At 41.5% G+C, this 22,554-nt stretch overlaps 1 protein-coding gene across 1 annotated transcript; it reads right to left on the bottom strand.

Annotated features, from left to right (window-relative positions):
- Nucleotides 1-8,626: 8,626 nt before the first annotated feature.
- Nucleotides 8,627-18,450, bottom strand: LTV1 (LTV1 ribosome biogenesis factor). The gene is made up of 11 exons (XM_056344187.1): nucleotides 18,117-18,450; nucleotides 16,758-16,889; nucleotides 16,085-16,273; nucleotides 14,961-15,048; nucleotides 13,914-14,034; nucleotides 12,915-13,164; nucleotides 12,059-12,186; nucleotides 10,973-11,112; nucleotides 10,690-10,742; nucleotides 9,739-9,939; nucleotides 8,627-9,130 (listed from the first exon to the last, which is right to left on the bottom strand). Exons 1-11 carry the CDS (start codon nucleotides 18,117-18,119, stop codon nucleotides 9,017-9,019), a joined length of 1,419 nt encoding a protein of 472 aa, XP_056200162.1. The 5' UTR covers nucleotides 18,120-18,450; the 3' UTR covers nucleotides 8,627-9,016.
- Between the last annotated feature and the right edge of the window lie 4,104 nt (nucleotides 18,451-22,554).

Raw genomic sequence — 22,554 nt, forward strand, 5'->3', positions numbered from 1 at the left:
GTCGCTGTTGAAGCAGTGCTAGGAAGGAACAAGGGAAAAGACACGACTCCTGCCACTAGGAAGCCGTGTTTTTTCTATAATAAAATAGAAGCTCACTTCAAGAGACTGTCAATTAGCTCCACTTTTTGGGTTCCTCAAAGGGACTTAGCCCTTTGGCGTCGTGTCTAGTGACCAGGGAATAAATCAGCGGTACATTTGCAGGGAACAGCAAACATGCCAACAGCAGGGAACCTTACTGAATGGGAAGAGCTTTATGTATTGCGAAAGCTGCCAGGTTTCTGCTCCCCTACAGCTGTTACCCTGGAATCCCATCGCAGAAGAGTCTGAAGAAATTGTTGTCCAACTTTTTTGTACTATCACATTCTGTCACTTTTTTCATCAGACAAAGGGTTCCCGTTTCAGGGAACCCCTAGCTGATGCTCAGCACGTATCTTGTCTGAAGAGTTTACCAACTTCCCTGGAATCTTGAGTTTCATATTAATATAGGCCTTCACTCACCATAAACTACAGTTTGGCAAACCTGCCTCCAGGACAAGACCAGTGCCACTGTGCTTACCAAAGCCTGTCCGGTGGGCTTTGCAGCAAAGGCACGGTGGGCAGCTTGTTCTTTGCAAAACTTCATGTGCCTCTGCGCTGCAGCATCATTAAATCTCCATGAGCAGTGTGGGCACGGAATATAGTCTGACCATAAGAAAGGAACAATTTGCATCACGGTTTATACCCTGCAGAAGTGCCCTGCTTCACTCAAGCTGCACTTCAAATCCTGACTCCCTCAGCAGGTGACCGTGGTGAGTTCCCATCAGCTCCCAAAGTACAAACTTGGGAGAACTACAAAAACCTCCTTTAAAAAAGCACTTGGGATCCTAAAATATGTGCTTACGGTATTAACCCAGCAAACAGTAATTGCTTTCAGAAATAAATCCCTGAGGATTAATAAAAGCAGATTTTATTATCTTTGTCCTATTCCCACCCCCAACCCCACAATTAACAATTCTGCAGAAAAAGCATTATTTAAAAATCCCTAGAGTGGTCAAAACAAATGATTTTAAGACTACTTTCTGCTAAAAGTTATTCAGCAACACTTACCACTGGTACAGTCCTACTCGGTCTGATGCACAGTCAGTGTTTGGGGTCTTTGCAGTCACATTCAGCCCTGGCACTGCCCCTGCCCGTCTCAGACCCTCCCTCCCTGACCCAGTGCCTTTTACAAAAGCAGCCCAAGCGTTCTTATCCTGATATTACAGATACAGTATCTTTACAAATTGTTTCTTTCAGCCCAGAAAAGATGACCCAATCACCAAAAGCCAGTTCCAGACCAGCAGTGTGGGCAAGATGGTTCTGAACACAGGAGAGGGAATGAGACAAGGCATGTCCCTGGCTTTGGGGGGCTGGCAGAGGGACCTGTCGGGGGGAGCTTTGGGCTCTATTTGAAGGAGGAAGAGCAGGAAGGGGAATCTCCCTCCCTCCCCACAGTCCATCTGCTTTCTCTCCAGTCCTGCAGTATAGGATATACAGTTCTGTAGTGTAGGATATACACCCTCGCTAGACCTCTCAGCAATTTTGTCTTTCCTAAAAAGCAGCTCTCCAGTACCTTTATCCACAACTACTGCTGCTCTTGCACAACTCTGTTTCCTCCAGGAGGGAGGAGGAAAGGGAGAGGTCGGCTTTTAGAGTCAGACGAGAAATAACAGTCATTAAAGAATTCAGCAGTGGAAATTCAGAGAAGAGCTTGACCCCAATCAAGGAAGGAAGATGGTGTCCTGCTGCTTATACTGCATCGCTGTCATCTAGAAGAGGAGAAAGTCTGGAATCACGGCAGCTGGTTTTGCTATCAGTCACAAATTCGTGCTCTGGAAGTGAGCCCAGAGAGCCCCCCCTTCCTCCTCCCCCCCTCTGCCTTCCCAGCACAGGCAGGACTGCACTGAGACCTTTTCCAAGATTGCTCACACATTTCATAAAGCACATATCATGAGAAATGTCCACCTTTTTGGATCTGTAACTAACAGTGATCTCTGTGCAGAGACCACACCTGGTATTAGTAGTAAACCCATCTTTTTCTGAATGACTTCCCCTATCTGCACGGTTGGGTGGGGAAGGGGACAGTTGGTAAAGCCACCACATGGGACTGGGGAAGCCCACATGCACTACAGTTATTTTGAATGATGAAGGGATGTATTTCACCCTCTGTTATGTTGTGGTACAGCCTGCGCTACAACACAGGCATCCCAACTCTCCTCCCAAAGCATCATCTAATATTAGACCCGAAACTGCCTGTCTTTAAATTTAAAAGGTACAAATTCGTTTTCTCATCCTCCTTACTACCTTTGCATTGCACTCCTACTCAATCTAAGCCAAGAAACACGGAGGTTTTTTTGAAAATTAGAGTATGGAGGGAATTAATGTTCATGCTGTGTTGTGCCGGGGGGTGCAAAACTGAAGCCTCGATGTGGATAATAAGAAGTCACCGCTTTACCAAAGATCAGTACAAGAACAGTATTAAGATAAAGAAGACCACAAACCTGGACTGATGCTTTGTGGGAGAGGGTGGCCATCCTTCACAGCTTTTGTGACCTGCTTGGTTGACTAAATAGTATTAATAAAATCCTCATGGTTCTGCCTCCAGTTAGATTTCTTCACTGGCTGTTTCTGTAATGGAAATAAAGGAAGACAAACCATATTTTCCCTTTGCAAGGGACAGAGCAAAATCTTAGAGTGGTTCTGCCTCCAGTTAGATTTCTTCACTGGCTGTTTCTGTAATGGAAATAAAGGAAGACAAATGATATTTTCCCTTTGCAAGGGACAGAGCAAAATCTTAGAGTGTGGGTTCTTCCTCTCTGAGGAAAGGGAAAACATTACAAAGAAGATAAATCTGCTTTTTTTGAAAGGCATAGGAAAGCTGATTTAGCCCTTTGCTGTCTATTCACAGCACCAGAAGATGGATAAAAGAAAAATGCACTCCAACAAAACACTCTGGTTGTGGCAGACCAAAGGGCACTTAAAAGGGAATAGAAGACACTATGACCAATGCCTTCCCTTCTCCTCCACTTAACAGGTTCTTCTTGCTTTAAACCTTTGTGTGCTTCTGTTTCTTTCCACAACCAGTTTTAAAGGACATTTACAAAAGCAGTCTGCATAGGTACCAAATCAGCAGTGATTTGTCATCTCTGGGCAAAATTATACACACGTACGTCCATGTGTAGTCCCCTCCTCCCTAGCAATGCATGAAAAAAAACCCTAAAACTTGTTCCAGTAAGAGTTTAAGCCTCTTTCTCTTCAGCTCTAGAAATAAGTTCCATTTAAATACATCTTCAAACCATTGAGTTCAATAGCAGTGAATCTCCGTAGCTTCATCTGTAAAAGATTTGGGGCTACTGACACCTCTCAGGTTCAACCTGGAGCATTCATGCACCAACCATCTTGGATCACGCTCTCTTTCAGGTTTAAGTGAAGAGGAAGCTGTCAGATACTCAAATAGTCTTTAAAACACATACACGAACATTTCCTAGAAGAGCAGAGACACTCATGTGCCCGGAGTAGTCATGACACCTACTGGTTTGGCTTCTGAATGGAGAAATATTCTCAAACACTAGCAGCACAGGGAGGAGCGGGGAAGAATTTGGCACTGAGTCAAGCACATATGTGATACTCATCCACAACATCCAGGCTTTGTCCTTGGAGGAAACAATAGCGTTACTGAATGAAAGACTTCAAATGGACATAACACACATGCTTCAGTTTTCACTGTACCTTTTGCAGGGGCTCCTTCTTCACAGTGGTGGATTCTGTTCCCTGCAGTCACTGTTTCAAAGAGCTGAAGGGCTTGCGCTTCTCGCTGAAGGTTTTCTTGCATATTGGATCATGTCTCGGCTGGGATGCAAAGAAACACAGTCATTTATGGGTTGAAGTCGTGCTTTGTTAAGGATGCTTCCTTACTTGGGCTTTAAAATTACTTCTAACAAGGAACAGGGAGCTGAAGCAGTGTTTACGTTGTGTTCAGTTTAACTCTTGAAGGAGTTCAGCAAAACTTTAAAAAGCTGTCCAAGTACAACTGCGGTTCAACACAAACGAGAACTAGAAGCCGTTTCCAGTTTGCTCTGCTCAGGGACGTGCTGGAGGCCAGCAAAAATGATGCCTCGCAGAGAAGAAGACTGGGTCTGTGAACGGGAACACTCCCGTTGGACTCCCCCCACACCACCACACTTTGGTTTCTTTCTTTCTTGGTTAAGAGGGAGAACAGAGTGATCCTGTTCAAGGGGTTGGTATTTACATTGTTAGTTCTTTGAGTTTAGGTAAGTATTCCAGGCTGGGGGCTCCCCTGACGAAGAGCAGCACTGTCCATTCCATCAACACCACTAAAACGGTGACAGCCCCAGGAGGAAAGGGCACAGCTGCTTACAGCACACGTAACTGCACAACTCACAAGGAAAACCAGGGCTAACACCTGCAGCTGAAAGTACAGGGAAATTTTGGGTAGATAAGATATCCAGTGCTGAATTTGTTGGAGAGCCACGCCTCACAACAAAGGAAGTTTTAAGGTTCAGAAGCATCTCAGATTTTAGCATCAACCTCGCTCTTCTGCAAGAGGATGGGCAACCCCCTTCATGAGGAACACCGTGAAAGTGAGGACTAAACTACGTCCTCTCTCTTGTACTGTGGGTCATACCTGTTTGAGCCCATCTGCAGCTGGTAAATGAAAGATCCCATTCTGTCTCCCTTTGCTTACTCCCCCTTTCTAGTCCTGTTAGTCATCTTGATCTTCTCAGTTTCTCCGTGCCACCCACTCTCTTCCCATAGGAGTTAAGTACCTGCCTGAGCAATGCATTTTGCTTACAGCTTAGCTGGGCCCAAAAGCACCTCATTCTACTGCAACACACATTTCTAAATTCTTGTTTCCCTTTGAACCTTTCTACCCATGTGCTTCAGGTCCTTGTCTTTTGTTACTAGACATTTTTTACAGCAAACCTGAGGATTCCTCTGCAGGACTGAGAGGGCAGCAGATACTGCATCCTGCTTACCAAGGGGCATACCAGCCCTGCATCATCGGGACACAGTGAGGCATTACAGGACTTGTATCTCATACTAGTCATAGTTTCAAGAAACTCCCTGCCTCCCTCAAAACATAGATAGCTGCCTTTTCAAACAATTGGGCTAGATTAAACGTCATGTTCTTCATGCACCTGATCTGAGATACCAAACACAAAACCACTAACACAGGGTAGTCCCACCTTTATCTCAGCCCTCACAGTCACTCAGCTTTCAGCATATTTTTCTTGCCTTTTTTTTTTTTTTTTTTTTTTGCTAAATCAGTTTTTATTCTGTCATGGGGCCGATCTGCTCTACCACCAAGCCACAGGATCAGTAATGCAAACTGAGGAGGGGAGGGGTGCGCGCAGAGCCCCACATTGCAGAAAAACACCCCAGCTGGGTTGTACCAGGCAAACTGCACAGCCACCCATTCAGTTTGTAATCCAGGGATCAGGGAGGTCAGGGGGAATCTTTTCATTCACTTCAGCGGGCTTTGGCACAGCCTGGTGCCTGCATTATGCTGTCAGACTACTTATCAGATGGTTTATTAGTCTATTTTTCCCAGGAAGCCTGAAATAACAAGTCCTGCTTAGAAACCTGGAACACAAAGGAAGCTTCAGGTTAGCAATTCATGTCTCACCAAGAGATAATATGTTATTTTAAACGCAAGATACAGTAAACATCTGGTTTTGGACAAGCAGGTAAACTAAGATAGTGCAGGGTTGCAGATTAAGTCACGGTATTTCTGTGCACATTCATTAATTCTCTAATCGAGCTTGCTAATGAAAGCAGTTATTGGATCATTTGCTTTTTTAAACCTGTTCAACCCATTTCTCTACTAGCAGCCACCTCCTCCTTCCCCAGAGTTCACCACACCTTTCAGCTAAACACATTGTCATTGCCCTTAATAAAAATAATAAAAAAAAGAAGTCTTGTTTTACCAGAACATCTTGTGTAAATGTCTTCTACAGGTTGCACACCGAGCCAGATCTTCACTTTGGGCAGCCTGTGTAAAATTCAAACCATGCAAGAGTCTCAGTTACAGAGCGCCGGGCGGCTGGATTGTGGCAGTCAGCATTTGGCCCCAGCTCTTGCTGAAACACTGTTCCGCTGTCGGGAGGGACAGCCACTGCCAGGGCTCCCTTTTGCAGAACTACCTTATTTATCTTGTTCCTATGCAGGACAAGCTCTCCTCTGCTGTGACGGACAGCTTTTTGTTTTCCACATGGCTGCTCAGGTATGTCCTTTCACATTAATATTAGAGTCGGGCGAGGAGATGATGGAAGAGCATTCAGGTTCATCGCTGCCTAAATTCAGGGAGGGTGGCTGGGAAGCAAGAGCAGGCCACCTACACCCAGATTTATTCAATTTCATTCATAAGTCATCAGAAGCTAATGATGCCCAGTAACGGCTCGGGGTAATCCATCACTATTCCAGAAAGTAGCAGCTGTCACACTAAGCATGACAGAACCGTTGTTCTTAAGACAGGATGTTTCCATCACATGCTAAACAGCATTCCAAGATGATCTCACTTTGTAGACATCAAATTTGTGGGGATTTTTTTTTGTCTTTTTAAATCAGTAATTTTGTGAAAAAACAGGGGTTTAAGTTATTTGGGAATTAGCTTAAAGCCTTTCTGACTCCACTGAGTCACGTTCTCATTTCAGAGCTGGGACATCACTTGTATTTAAATAACTTTTAAGAAAACCTGAACAATAACAAAGAGCCATTTTTATGAGATTTGTAACCTACAGAGGGAAAGGCTTCTCACTGAAGAGCTCTTACCTGCTCTTGCTGAAACAAAATAAATCCTTGTCTTACTGGGCACACGTGTGACTGCTTTTGTTTCTTACCTTTTCCTTCAGATTCTACCATACTCCTGAACAAGGCAGTGTTCATGTTACTACAGAGTTTCATTAACTGTGAGCATAGAGGAAAAAAACAACTCTGTAACCTTTTTGAGTCTTATGTTCCCAAGGAACATCTTTCTGTGTGTCTGCTTTGTCTGGGCTACACTATTCATTTTCAGTGTCTTCCTCTGCCTCCTCCATCTCTCTTATTCTGTTCTCACCCCCTCAAGGCTTTGATCGGTACAGCTTACTTTTTTTTAAAAAAAAAGCTATTTAGACACAAGCACAGTATCACTGAATCAGCAATGAAAAGACAAGAAAAAGGACTATTTGCCACAGGAGATTAGTTACTTTAGAGATGTACAACAGCAGATGAGTTAAAGACTAGTAAAGAACATGTGCACTGTCTTTAGTAAAAGATTGTCCTTTTCAGTAAACCACAAAAATCACATTCCACCCAAACCACTTAATTCCTCTCCTGGCATCTGACTCACCTCAATAGAATGGTTTCTCAAATTTCCTCTTCTGCACTGCTGTCAGGAGTCATAAGTACGAGGTGGTCAGTCTTCATTACTCAAAAGCTCACAAATCAAGTCACCATGGATCAGCAATTACATAACTAACAATTATTACACAGGCAGACCTTGCTTAAGCCTGTGAAACATGAAAACTCGCAGAGATATCAGCTAAATGAAGCCTGAAACTTCTTCTAATCATACAGACGACTTCTACTGATTTGGTTAACACAAACTCTTGAACAGTTTTAGAAAAAGGAAGGCTTGATCTAGATGCGAATACTGTATTGACACCTCACTTCTCTGAGCAGTGATCAAGAGACTTGTAGACTTAAATGCCTGTTTATTCCCTCCTCCAAATCCACATTACCAATTAAAATATACAAAAGCATTCTTCCAATAAAAACAAAGGCCTCATCAGTCCTTCTGTTACCTATCTCCATCTAGCATTCACAAAACTACTTAAGTAATGTTTAAGATGCTTTGAACCCAGTAGTAGTCACAGTTGATTACTGTGTTCGTTACCACTAAAATGGTTAACGTTTCACCCAAAGGCAGAAGATTGCTCAGTCTACAGTCCTAAAGACCTAAAGCTGAGGGTTTCTTATGAATACAGGATTGACTACAAATCCTGTTCATTTCATTCACACGTACGGACTGGTTGCTGTCAGAGTAACTCACATTCACAGTAGCAAAATTTAAGATCACACCAAGCTTAAAGATACTGGCCCTCTCTCATCACGAGGAAGTCTTTGCAACAACTGCAGTGGGTACTAAGTTTGTATTTCAATGAAACCAAGCTGAATGCAGGACCCGAAGAACAACATTTCAGGAAAATCAAGACAACGGCTATCTGCAACATACAGTATTTTCCTAAGTATCTGCTATTTTGTTGGCCACACTGCTCAGACTGAGTACTTTCTGCAAAGCTGATCACAGCGCAACAGTAAGGGTCACTGACTACTGTAACTGCAACCCATGTTGTGACAGATTTTATCTGCCAAGAAATGTAAAACTCTGGTTCAGCAACAAGGATGTTTAGCTACACAACAGTTTTTCAGACACCTCTGGCTACAAAAGGTTATTCTGTATCCTTCATAATAGTGCCCAAACAATAAATAGCCAACCCGGAATAAAACTAAGGAGTGGGTGAAACCTCCTTGACTTGCAAAACTGTGCTATATCAAGGCACTATATTTAGCCATCAGTAAAAGAGAGAGAAGACATACACGGATATATTGCTTTGTAAACTGAAATAGTTTAATAGAATCTAATCAGATCAAATCTGTAGGATTCTGCCGATTTGTCAAATACATTCAACAATATACATATAAAACTTTGTCCACTGATAGCTTGTAAGAAAAATACTTATCATTTTAATACATTTCTACTGTAATGAAACTTTGCAACAGTTGCCGTGTCACTCATGACAGAACAGACATCACTAATACACCACTTTATGTTTGACTTCATTTCAGAAAGAATGACAAGTTACTGGTTCTTGCTACAGTCGTATCTGAATAACAAACCCCTCGAGAGTGACTGGCAAAGCCTTGAGTTTGCAGTTCCCTTCTCAATACAAACGAAAACTTAAAAGATGTTTCCACAGTAAGTTCCTCAGTTTCATCAAGACAGCTTCAATCCTTGAACATTTTGTTTCAGATTTAGCAACTCTTTCTCTTGCCTTGTTTTCTCCAACTTGAAGGCTAGCTTGTTGGCTTTCTTCTCCATTCTGCGTTCCTGTGCATACGAATAATTACAAATTTAGAAAATAAGCATAACATGCTAAAAGAAACCATTCCAATTAACAGTTCTGGATCATGAAAACAGCAGCAATCTGGACAATATTATTATTTACAGCACTAATTATCAGTACTCAAATTAACATGTGTACCACCAGGATCATCATCTCTAATTAGGTGAAGCTTCTAATGTGCTGGTGATTTCTGTTCCTAAATAAAACAACTGGTATATTATTGTAGCCAATTTGATTTTTCCACATTTCTTTCAGAGACTTCACTTTGTGAGATCTCAGACATCAAAAATGTTTTCTTTGCTTCCCTAGATAATAATACGAGGGCTCCTTCTGTATGTGTATATGTAATAGTGGCCACAATAACAGACTCAAAATTTCCATACTGGAAATAAGGATGGCAAAATTACGATGTTAACTTTCCTTCTAGTAATTTTTTTTTCCTAAAAAAGAACCTTTGTTTAATCCTTTGAGATCAGCAAGTTTTTCCTCTTAATTACCAGCCACAAGATCAAGTGAGCTTTAAAAGAAGTCTGTAAGACACAATTCAGATAACAACACATTTCTGCAGAGTTTTATTTTAAATAAAGCATACCTTCCGCTCCTCTTTTATTGCCTGTTTTCTAGCTTTGCGATCCTCTTTGCTCTCGTCTTTGGAACGGGGCTGTGTTGATGCTCTTGGCAGGTCACTACTATTAATCATTTGCATGCGTTCAATCTGCTTAGCAGTAAGATTCTTCTGAGGCAAGATATGTAGAGGAATTCCTGTCTTCTGGGATATTTTTATTGGTTTGGGCTAAAATAGAGAGTGCGTATTATTAATGGTCCCTAGCTTTCTCTCCAGGAAGCACACATTGCACTACCTTATCAATATAAAAAAGTTAGATTCAGATTTAACAGTAATAGACATCCAAGTTTCCTCACACTATTTTCTTCCCTCAGAAAAATGTGTATTAATTCCAAAATAAGAATTCAAACAAACCTGTGAACAGAATCCAGCCTCACAGAACAAGGAAAAAAAAATTTCTCCCTTTTATTTAAATATTACTAATGAAAAACAAAAAAGACCTTAAGTAGACATTTAATATTCCTTTCTAAGCTTTCAAGAAAAAGGTTTCCTTTCAAAATCTGGAATGTCAAGCTGTGCTCTAATGACGAGAAATGTCTGGAAGGCCAAAAAGAACTAGAATAAATTGTTTCAAACTGTAGAAGGGGAAACAGAAGCCTATGCTAAAGGAAAAAAAACCTAATACGTGCTTGAGAAACACAGATTACACAAAGGTCTATCACAGATAACGAAGTAAATTCATTGCTCTCTGTTTCTGCTTAGCAATTACAGAAATTTTGAACTTACTCAATTTTCCTTCTAATAGAAAAAAATACACCCACCCCTTCAGTGAGGAAGTAATACCAGAGATTAACACCCTCCCAAGCCCTCTCTTCTGCTCCCTCCTCCTTTTAAAAACAGATACCCATTAAGAAAATCACTTCTGTCTCAAGTTTTCCCAGGCCAGGGTGTTACTCAGAATAAGTTCAAGAAAATTACCTTTGATGGCTCCTTAATAAGTGTTGGATGATTATATAAGTTTGAATATGTACCTAGGTCACAAAGGGAAAACAAAAACAAAAAAAAAGAAAAAAAAGTAGTGAAGAAAGGCTTGCAAAAAGAATTTAAGTGAATTTATTACAAATTAGTCTTTGAAAATTCTTGCTGTTGTGCTCCAGAAGCATACAGCATTTTACCTAAAGCACTGTTAGAAAAGTTCTGAGATCACCTACCATTGACTTTGAAATCCTAGGAACGAACAAGTGAACTCCAAAATACTTACTCAAAATGGATTCACAATCCCACTTTTCTTTTGGTTCCTCGATAACTACAGCTACTATTTCCTCCTTTTCTTCCTCACTTTCTTTATTCATAGCAGAGTCCAAATCTTCACAGGGCTCAAGAGCATCCAATTTCACACAACTTTGAAGTAGTCCAGAGAAGAAAAAAAGCACGGCTTATCTTTTCTTAAAAATGTGTAATTATGTAAACCTAGTCGCCCCTCAGTAAAACCCCAAACCAGAGAAAGATATTCCCAATGAAACTTGCAGCAAAATTAAGTTTCCTTAATTAAGCATCCCCAAAAGAAACTGTAACATTTGGACAAGAGACACAGTCAATAAAAGAAGTCTTTATGCATTTCAAAAGTACGTGGCACACAATATTTATGACTGAAGGGCAGGAAGAGGAGATATTTTGCAGTTCATCAGCAAGGCAGCTCTAGAGAGGATTAGGTACCCTGCTACTGCACCTTTCACTCCAAGGGACACATTACTGTATCTTTCAATCGGGAAACGAAAGACTAATGTGAGAACACTGAGCCAATTTATCTTAAAGCAGGTGATACTACCCCAAAGTTAAAGTAAATACACTGTTGCAATGTGGTCTTAAACTGACATGGGGTTGCTTTATAAGCACTCATTTTTGCAGTGCTCCAGTGGTACTCATGCAACAGTCACCTGCAAGTTTGTCATCTAACTAGGTATACAGCGGAATCCGTTGCATACCATCAGGACAGAATATACTTGGCTACAGAGCCTGTTAAAAATAAAGGTACAAGGAGAAAGGTACGTTACAGTAAAAAGGGAATAAAAGAATGCCTGCAGATATTACTTACACTGAATTTAATACAATTATACAAAAGGAGCATAATCTCACATAAACCAACAAAATGCCTCCACTTAATTTTATGGTCTCAAAAACTGATATTCAGGGACATAAAAAATGGGTAATACTCATACATAGCTGCTTTCATTGTGGGATGTAATCTTTGAGTACATGAACTGGAAACAACATTCCCAAACTTTAAATATAAACACAGAATTACATAACTACTTATGTGAAGCAGAGTACTTCTGGGAATACATACTTCTTTGCTTTCTCTTTGTAGTAATCATTCAGGACTTCCTGCAATCGAGTATTGTCTGTGTTAATATAGCCTTCTAACTCCACATTATCCAAGGCTCCAATTTCATCTTCATCAAATTGTTCAAAAAACTAAAATAAAGAAGTGGGTATCTGTAATTAGATCACATTTGTTGTGCAACTCCTTTGATAACTTAAAGAAGACCTACACATTTCTTTCTATTTGCCATTTTTTCCTTTTCCTTCTCATTTGCTGAACGACTGCCAAACACATCTGCAGTAGCATTTCCTCCTTAATGACAACATTCTTTCAGCATGGGAGCCACAAAGTTATCTTTTAATAATATAAAAATCAGCTTCTGGAAAATGTTTCTTATTCTGATGCATTTTCCCAATTTGTACATTAAAAAGCTTGTCACTGCTCAGGATGACAGTTATACTGTATCTCCACTGCTCTGACACCATCTGGTGAATGTATGCTTGGTACAGTGGGGAGAAAGGGTGAGAGAAGTGAGTCTTTACCGGGCACTTGTACATGATTTGCTGTGTTGAACTGAGCCTCTCAGACAGAAGCGTAACACCAACTATGAATGCTCATTATAGTGATTGGAGTAATTTTGTTTAACTGTATCAGTGTTTAACTGTATCAGCAGTTAACACTATAACTTATTTAACACAAGCCTCTTAACTCACCCAGTATTAAATGCAGATATGTGCAAAGACCATCTGTTTCATGCCATAATTACTTAAGGCAGTAAGAATTTGCATAGGTGTAGAGGACACCACCTTACAAGATGAATCAAAGCACAAAGAAGCATTTAACACTCATTTTTAACAGTTACATTCTTGAGCCGCCTCACCTTCTCAAATCTGTCATCCAACAGGGTTAACTGCTCATTCCTTCTCATTACTGAAGATGTCATAGAATATTCTGTGAAACGACTCCTGGTTTCTTCTTGCATAAAAAGGAATTCTTTTGTCTGTTCATTAATCCCATCATCTGATAAAGGACCTTCTGAATCATAGTCTTTATCATTACTACAACTATCCTTTCCATCACTATCATCCTCCATATCTTCCCATTCATCTTCATCCTCAGCATCTGATCCCCTGAACAGAAGTATAAAACAGTTTTAGAATAATGCATGGACCTTTCTACAGCTCCTGACCAACGTGGGTTATCTGAAACAAATCGGTAGTAATAGCTTTAAATCTTGAGAGGGGAAGATAAAATGTGATTATTTTCAAGCCAGTAAAAGAAAAACAAGTTTAGCAGCAATGATGTTGCCAAAGTCAGCATAATACTACTTTTGTCTGAAAGCTAAAACCACTTCTGGTGATCGTTGGATCACACATATGTGCACTGAGAGTGAGGCTATGTTTACATTCAGCTGTATGTGTCAAAGTAGAAAGAGAAAAATACTGCATTCCTGAATATTAAAACTAGCAAAATTCCTCACTGTTCATAAAATAATGAGAACTATACCAAAACCTATTTGTAAAGGTTCTGGAAACATCTGTTAACCTTCATCAGTATTATTACTGACATGTTTTAAATGTGATAGATGGTAATGTTTTAATAGCTCAAGATTCCTGTTATTCAACACATTGCAACTGTAAACACACATATAAACCATGAGCTCAAAGTGACAAATGAAACCCATCTCTTGGATAACACATGAAAATTTGATTTTGTAAGCTGCCATCCACATAACACAAGGCAATACTTTTTTCCTTTAATACAACTAAGTATTCTATTTGAAATCTGAAACCATTCTTGCTTCCTACAGCACATGAAAAAAACAAACGGCATCATTCCTATTTACATATGACAAACAGTTCTACAAAGCTCTATCTACCCCTTCTGTAGTTCATTTGCTTGTAGAACAAAATCATCTTCCAGGATATTTTCCGGATTGTCAAAGTCAAAATCATCATCAAGAGCTGCAACAATATCAGGGTCAAAATCCAGCCGTGGTCCTAGAAAGTTAAAAAAACCCAAACCATAAATATGTAAGTTCCTCTAACATTATGAAGCTACCTTCCTGGATAAAACCCAATAGAACTAGACTGTTAGTTTGCATTAAGGAAAAATGAAACCCAAGAATCAGAAAATTCCTCAATAATATTTCTAGACTTTACACAAGAGAGGCCAAGTCACCAGCCTCTTGTCAATTTTCCTCATACAGAAAAGAATATCCCCCAGAGGTCTTAAGCTTCCATAAATGTATTTTAATATATTTTTACTTAGAATATTGCAGAAGAAAAGATATCCAAGTTAAAGTACTGTATGACCAACTGCCAACCCTAGCTCCCACCCCCTAGAATTCCCTGCATTACAAAAGGTCAGAAAGTGTTTCTCTACTGCGATTAACAGAGGGGTCTTCAGCATCCTTCTGTCAGGACAGAGAGAACTACCACAATTACTTCCTGTTATAAAATATTAAAAGAGCTGTAAAGTGAATGTTCAGTGAAACATGGATACATAACAAAAGCATACTTGCAGCCTGTAACACTGATATAATATAATGAAGGAAAGTAAACATGACTCAGCATTTGAAAAAAAGATGTATTTTGAGAGTGAAAATCTGGTTCCAGGCTTGAATTCAAACAGATGGAGTAATACATCAATAGTATTACTTAGTTTTCCCAGTATTAGTTTATATTTGCCACCCAATGATAACAGCTTATGGATTCCACCACTCCCAAGCAAAGCTAAAAAGCTATTATTAGTGAATCACAGAAATAGGTCTCAAATTGAAATGTAAATATCATAGGTCATTCTTTATCTGCTATCAAGCCTATTCTAAACCAAAATTAAGATGACAATGTAATCAAAGCCATAATTACCGCTTACTACCAAGACAGCAATTCACATTACAGAAAGGAAAGAGATTTAATGATACCTGAAACAGGAACAGCTTTATTTAACAACCCCACATCCTCTTCAAACTCTGTGGCAAATACTGAGGAAGGCAACTTAATAGATGGAGCCTTAGAAACAAACAAAAAAACAACACCACAATATACTTGTTCTCAGTTTTTCATGTGAGTTCACATTAACAAAAATATGCAGATAATGTAACCCAAACAAACTCTTATATAATTATAAGTGAATGCTACTTATTTAAGACAAGCCCTACTTTACTGGTGGCAAATAGTCAAAGTTATGCAACAAGAGCTAGGTAAAATATTGGCAGCATTTATTCTTGTGTCAATATTCTCCAGGTATACAGACAGTATTTTTGCATTTCTGAAGCTTTTTAGAGAATGGCTGTACAGCAGGCACAATGAAATCTCTAATATTTTTTTTTTGGGGGGGGGGGAAACACTAACACACATTTGAAATTACCCATTTATTGAAAGGCTTATTAACATGCCCATCTAAAATAACTTTAAATCTTATGTAGTGTCTCTGAACTGTACCCGAAGGTATTTCCAATTAAGAACATCAGTTTTGACTGAACTTACAGTATTTGGTCAAACCAAACTCCCTCAATGAAAAGTGACTGACTGGCAATTGCACACTTCATTGCTTGAAATTACTCACTGATTTTCCATTCCAATGTGGTCTAGCGTCATGAAATCCCACAAGTTATGCCAGCAATTTGAAAAGTTTGGGTTTATTCCCTCTGGGTTCTGTTAACATTCTACTTTAAAAACATGGTGTACTGGTAATATAATCTGGTATATGCATAACTCCCAGAGCATTCAAAAGTTCTAAAAATCCAACCCCAGAAAAACATGACTTGCTCAAACAAATACCTTTGTAAGCCACCTCTGCCAAGAAAAGCTTGTCATGGGTACACAAAGCATTTTAACACTGTGCTAGCAAAACACTGTCCCATCAATAAACTTTGGCTTGTCAACTTTTGTTTTTACTTGTAGGAAAGTCTGACTGTGTCAAAAGAATCCTATACATACATAGATCACAGTCATGATAACACTTGTTGAATATGGTTAATGTGTCTACAGGATGCTAAACTCTGAAGAACAGCATAACGTTATTACTAGCAAAAACACTACTTACTGAAACTCGCTGTATTTCATCTTCTATGTGCCCCTTACTTGTGACAACAATTCTGCTTTGCTGTCCATGCACAGAAGGGACAAGCTCAGAGGGGCCAGAGGCTTCTTTTAGATGCTGCAAATAGTCGTAGTCATCATCAAAGAAGACTCCATACTTCCGCTGCTCTTCCCTCCTTTGTTCCTCATGCCCCTTGGTATTGTAAACAGAAATACATTTAGTTACTTAAGTTCATTTAAAACTTACTAGCAAAAAAAAAAAAGTAACACATATGTTGAGAATGCCTGAATTCTAAAATTCTTGCAGTCCTCTCTCTGCCCATTACCTTAACTCACAGCCAATTAGGACGTTGTAACCATCCAGTCTGGTGGTCCAGTGCTGCTCGAGTAGGACCTTAAACAGCATAACTAACAAAGTCTGTTTTTTCGGGGTGAGTCAGGCAATTTTTGTTTTTTAATAAATTTATATCCCTAATGCCAGTTAGTCATCCCTCAACCCATCAGGTAGTAACTCACAACTATCCAATTCCCTACAACATCCACTTGTTTCTAATAAGCTGGACTAAAACCTACCTTCTGTCAAGCTACGTTTTTGAATTGCACAATTGCACACTCACTTTTCTTTCTTGAAGCATTTCTTATATGAATGAACCTCAGTATTATAAGCAAATATTTACTTTCTGTGTAGGCAGCAGAACTCTCTGGGGTGCAGTATCATCAGCAGCAAGTGGATCCCTCTGACTTCTGTGCACTAAGTGAAACGTTACTGCTTTCTTCTTCTCTATGAATGGTTTCTTTTTCTTGTGAGGCTGCAAAAGGACATTAGGTTAATGATTAAGAAAAACCCCAAAATACAGCTAAAAAGAATCTTTTGCATGAAGTGTGCTACTGTATTCCTTTTAAGGCAACGTCTTATAAACACATACTTGGAGACAAAGCAAAGAGACTAGTGGTAGCTTAACTCCTCTCACCCCATGCAACCGCCATTTCATATGTTCTAACAGCATCTGCAGCTGTATTTGGCTGCAGAATGGCAATCCATTGGTACAGTAAGTATCTGGTTATACCACATACACATTAATATATAATCCCAGAAAGGAATTTTTAAGTACCTACTTTCTAAACACTGTTTCAATTCTGAAACACACTTCATTCAAGAAGCAAAGGAAACTGGCATAAAGAAATTCATCTAGACACACTTAGCTTCTTAGAAATTGTTTAGACAGCTGTTCCTACACCAGCAAATCAGCATCAACCACCAAGTCCACAGACTGCACCATTACACTGACACAGCTCTAACATCTAAACCATATATATGTTCTGGATCAGTAAAAATCAGAAGTAACCTGGTGAAAAGCCTTTTCCCAAAGTTAGCACATATGACTCTGGGAAATACTTTTAGCAAAATTTCCAGCTTTACTTACCGACCAGAAGATGTAATAGCAGATATATGCAACTTGGAATCTACCTCTGGATTTAACCTATCTTCTTTACCTGGTAAGTTTAAGTATACAACACGACACACTATGTCATACCGAAGTTCAGAGCGTATCGACTGCCACCATGACTCGAGGTAAAAACCCCAAATTACTCCTTGAAGTGTAACGCTCGGAAGAACCACAGAAGGAAATACATCAAGTTTTTGGAAGCAGGCAACTGCTACCCCTACGGCCTTGCTGGTGACTGAGGGTGCAAGGGCAGCGCCCGTGGCCCGGCGAGGCCGCACGACGCCGAGCAGGGGAACTGCGCCCCCCGCCCGGGGCGGCCTGCGGCACGCGCCTCGGCACGCCGCGCGAGGCCGGGACCCCCCTCAGCCGCTCCCCTCCCTTCAGCCGCTCCCCGCCCCCCCCAGCCGCTCCCCGCCGCGGGGCCGGGGCGGTCTCCCGCGTAGCTCGGCAGCCAGAGCGCTCGCTGCGCCGTTTCCCCCTCCAAAACGCGGTACGGAAACGGCCCCATTCCAACCCAGACGCTGGGGGAGCACGGCCGGACGCGACAGGTAGCGACCCGCCCGGCCCCGGCCCCAGGCCCCTCCTCACCATGGCGCGGGGACTGCCCGCCGGCGGGGGGAGCCGCCGGGGCCGCTGCCGCCACCCCCGTGCCGCTCGCTCTCACGCGGGCCGGGCGTCAGCACCTGCGACCTGCCGCCTCCATCTTGGATATACCAGTGACCACCGGGGGGGAAGCGACGGGCTGCCAGTCCGGACAGGGCTTTTTTTAACCCAGTAACAAAAACCCCGAGTTTTCTCCGACTTAAACGCTGTTCTAATAAAAGGGAGGCTCCGTAAAGGCAAGCACGTACTTTCTGCCAGCCTCCGGAGGCACATTTTCCCAGTTCTCCCCCCGCACTAGCGGAGTATGGTTCCACCCGCCAGCGAGCCTCACTGCCAGGACGCTGTGCCGCGGGCCAAAGGGCAGCGCGCCTGCGCAGTGCCCGGCTGTCGCTGGCAGGGCGGCGGGGCGGGGCCCGCTGGCAGAGAGGCGGGGCTTAGCCGCCGCGCTGCTCCGCCCCGGCTCCGGACGGCGCGGGCATGGCGGGGCCGGAGGCGGGTGGTCCGTGAGGGGCGGGGCGGCGCCGCGCCAGAGGGGGCTTGGCGGGGCCGTCGGAGTCGCTTCCCGGTCCCTCCGCGGTCGCCTCAGCGGCAGCGACTGGGCCGTGCCGCGGGCTGGCTGCGGGCGGTGCGCGCTGCGTGAGGGGGCAGAGGAGGGAAGGAGCGCCGGCGGGGGCCGTGAGGCAGTGCTGGGGCGCGGGTGGCGGGACGGAGCCCAGCCCGGGAGAGCGGCCGGTGAAGGCGGCGGTGCGAGATACTGGGAGCAGAGGAGCAGCTCTGGGAGCTCGCAGCCGCCTGGCGGTTGGCTCCTCCGCCGCCTCTGTCCGCCGCCGCGGCGGCTCCTCCTGCCCGCCCGCCGGCCCTCGGCGGAGCCGCCTGGCGCTGCCCTGAGGCGGCCGCTCTGGCGGCGGGGCGAGAAACCCTTCCCCGGGCTCCACACAAACAGCAGATCCCCAGCGCGTCCTGCAGCGCAGAGTTAACGGCTGCACGCCTCTCCGGTCCGAGCGAAGGAGATGAGAGGTGGCTGCGTGACAGACATTAGTCATTTCATTTACTTTCAGTGAGCATTTCAGTGCTCAGGTGCTGCAATAAAATATGATAAACTTTTATAAAGAACCTGTGTGTGATAGGAGGCCCAGCAAAACGGGCCTCTTCAACTAGCTGTGCTACGGGGGGTCTCGGACACATACTTTGCAATCTGGCTCCGCACAAGCTCATATCCAAGCTGAATTTGAAGGCTCAAGTGTCAGTTCCACATATTCATATTAACAGTGTTTTGCCATACATGGGTTCCTATTTCTTGTGATGTGACACTCTAGCTGTATAATTTATACCTATGCCGTGTAGCATGCCTGTGCATAAACACACAGACGCAAGCATACATGCTCCTTGCTAAGAAAAAGAAAAGCGGGCTTGGTGTTTTAGGAATACAATGTAAAATTGTTCTGTTACATTTCAGAAAGATAGTGTAAAACACAGAAGGGAGAAGTTTCTTCTATGTGCATACAGACAACTAAAAAAATAACAAATATGGAAAGTTTGTTACTCAAAACTAAGAAAGTATTATCCTCCTATTGTATGTGTATGCAGCTAAATATATATGTATACCTTAAAATATTAGCTTTAATAATATTTGAGTGGATTTCATTGTTTTTCAGTAGGTGTCACTAAAGCTCTAAAAGAGCCCAGATTTTCACTCTTCTAGCTATTGTTTTCTGAAGTCTTGCATCTTTGTCATCAAGTTTCATCACATCACTCTTATGGAAGTGCACAAACTAATCTGATCTGCTCCATCAGTTGAAATGACTCCTGTACTCAGAGGATTCAAATTATCCCTGAATATATCTGCACAAAGGCTAGACCTCCCATTCCTCTTACTTCCTAAAAGTACCTGGTATCTCGTTACTGTCAGCCATCTGAAGGTTGTAGTACACACCTTGTGGTACAGGAAGGTTAGCAACCCTTTGACTGTAAACTGTGAATAGGTTTTTCAGGACTGCACCTAACAGGAGCAACTTGCTTCCTATAGTACATCTATCCTGCAAACGTAGTGACAAGTGGAATGGCAGGGCTACCTTTTCACAAGATAATTAAAAGCAGAATCACCCAGCTGTCAAAAATACAGTGCTTAGGACTTACCTGTGGGGTAACACAGTAGATTATATGACTCATTGCTTCCAGGTCCCTGCATCCACAGAAGTGTGAAGTACTTGTATGTAAACTTGGTAACAGGATCACATCTGACAAACTTGTAAGCCTAGCCTGGTGACTCCCTATCTAATAGATGCAGCGCTGTCATTCCGTATATCCCAAATCTGATCTGGGATCTTCATGTCAGTGTGGAAGTGGGAAAAATCAGCTTTTGCTCTCAGCTCTGTTGCTAATCATCTGTTTCATATGTGTAAGTTAAATTTAGTTATTCAGTTTTTTAAGATTCAGGGTTTTCTGTCTTGCTTTAACTCACATCCCCACCCTGTATTTCCTGTTTAGATTCTAAGTGTTTAAGAGGAAGGACCTATGTTATATGTTCACACTGTGATTAAAAAAACAGGCTGCTTTATCACAGAAGATTGATAATGTATGTCAACAGTAATACATCTGGAGATTAGTTTTAAAATTGAGGGATTAGCAATAATAAGCATAATATTGTCTCCTTTATTGATACCTAAGAGTAAGTCATCTCCTTCCAACTGATTTACGACATATCAACATTCAAAATTTAGTATCACATGTATGTCAAATGTGTTTGAGAGAATCTCTCAGATGGAGACTCCACTTCAGCTGTGTTTTTTTGCTGAGACACCTTGCAGTTTCAACTCAGCAAAGAGCGTCTACAGAGACTAAGGGGAAAAGCAGTCAGGTCACCAACCACGTCTTTTATGCTTTGGAAGAAGAATGGTTAGCATTGGAATGGTCTCACTGTTGAGACAGCCACTTGAAAAATAATATGCTGGAAGCATGTGTTTCCTTAACATAATCAACAACTCTCCTTCCATGTGAGGAATTTTATGCTAATAATTTTTCTCTTAGCTCTTGCAAAGCACAAGTTATTACGAAGTAATTAAAAAGCACAAGTTACTGTCAGTCACTCTGCAATGTTAAAAGATTGGCAGACATACTGCAGATTAGGTTGAACCCTCAGCTGTGCAGATCAGTTTTGTCCATGTACGGTAGGTATAATTCTGGTGTGAATCTGTGAATGAAATCAAAACTAGTGAAAACCATTTCTTGCTGATTAAAAAAATGTGGGAAACTAGGAGCGTAAATTAGGTCTCTGAACCATTGAACCACAACACTAGCTTTGTATTTTTAAAATAACTATCGCCTCTTTGAACACACCTCTGCATGAATACACCACCCACAAGAGAGCTACCAGATATGTTTGAAGGACTCCCAGAATTTAAAGGAAGGTTTCAGGAACCTTCCTTCATCTCATTTCCATGCAGAGGGTCTTTTAATTTCACCTCTAGAGGCTACTTTCCCACAAGTAACCCCTCTCTGAAGTTAACTCCATTGTACACGCCCATGTACTTGCTAGAGAGTCAAGAACAAGATATTTTCTGTAAAGATTTTCTGAACAATTTTATTGAGGTAATTTTCTTCATATTTTAAAATATATTCATTTGTATAGATCTATAATTCAAAGAGTTAAACAGTTGTCTAAGGCACTTGGAACTGCACAGCAGAGTATCCTACAGTACTGTACAACTAGGCAGCACACATTTTTTTGCTTGTTAAACAAAACCCACCATAAATGAAGCATAATATATGTACTGTATAAAAAAGATAGTACATATTCTATTTTTCAAATTACAATATTGGAATATATTTCCGTGTGTGTGTGTGTAGGTATATACTACAGTACAGATAAAATCCAAAGAAACAGCTATCATTAATCTGTAACAGTTCCCGTTATTTACATTCACAGATATCAATACACCTGCGTAAAATGCGGTATCAGATCAGCCACTTCTTTATAGTTACTGTATTCAATCACACTAAGTCAAGCTGCCAAAATACAAGAAAATGCATTCATTTTATAACTGTTATGTAAAATACAGACTGTGTAAGCTGAAGTTATCAGTATTGATTCTCCACAGCCTCACATCTTTTGAATGTCATTAAACATGTGGAAAATATATTTTAAAATACCAGCAATTCTAAGCTGATAATGTTTCAGGTACATTTTTTATAGTTATCAGTAACTATCGATCATGATGGGCAGTGGAGGACCAAGTTTTGAATTTTGTTTGCCTCATTTTACTTGTGAATAGGAACGTCTAGTGAAATTCAAGCAAGTTGCTTTGAGAATAATTTGTTTCTATTTTTAATCAAATTAATAGAAACTATTATAAAGCCGAAGAACTGGCCCAGTGCCTGTCAGTAGGTGACACTCTCCATTACGTGCTTAAGTCCAATGAGTTCA

The sequence above is a fragment of the Falco biarmicus genome, chromosome 6 (assembly GCF_023638135.1).
Source record: "Falco biarmicus isolate bFalBia1 chromosome 6, bFalBia1.pri, whole genome shotgun sequence".
In the NCBI taxonomy this organism is placed as follows: domain Eukaryota; kingdom Metazoa; phylum Chordata; class Aves; order Falconiformes; family Falconidae; genus Falco; species Falco biarmicus.

What these genes read in the sequence shown, in the direction of transcription:
- LTV1 (XM_056344187.1), bottom strand. An exon ending in TAAAGCTGTTCCTGTTTCAG is followed by an intron (nt 14,035 to 14,960) that starts GTATCATTAAAT and finishes TTAACTTTCTAG; the next exon opens with GACCACGGCTGGATTTTGAC. An exon ending in TTATTAAGGAGCCATCAAAG is followed by an intron (nt 9,940 to 10,689) that starts GTAATTTTCTTG and finishes TCTCTATTTTAG; the next exon opens with CCCAAACCAATAAAAATATC.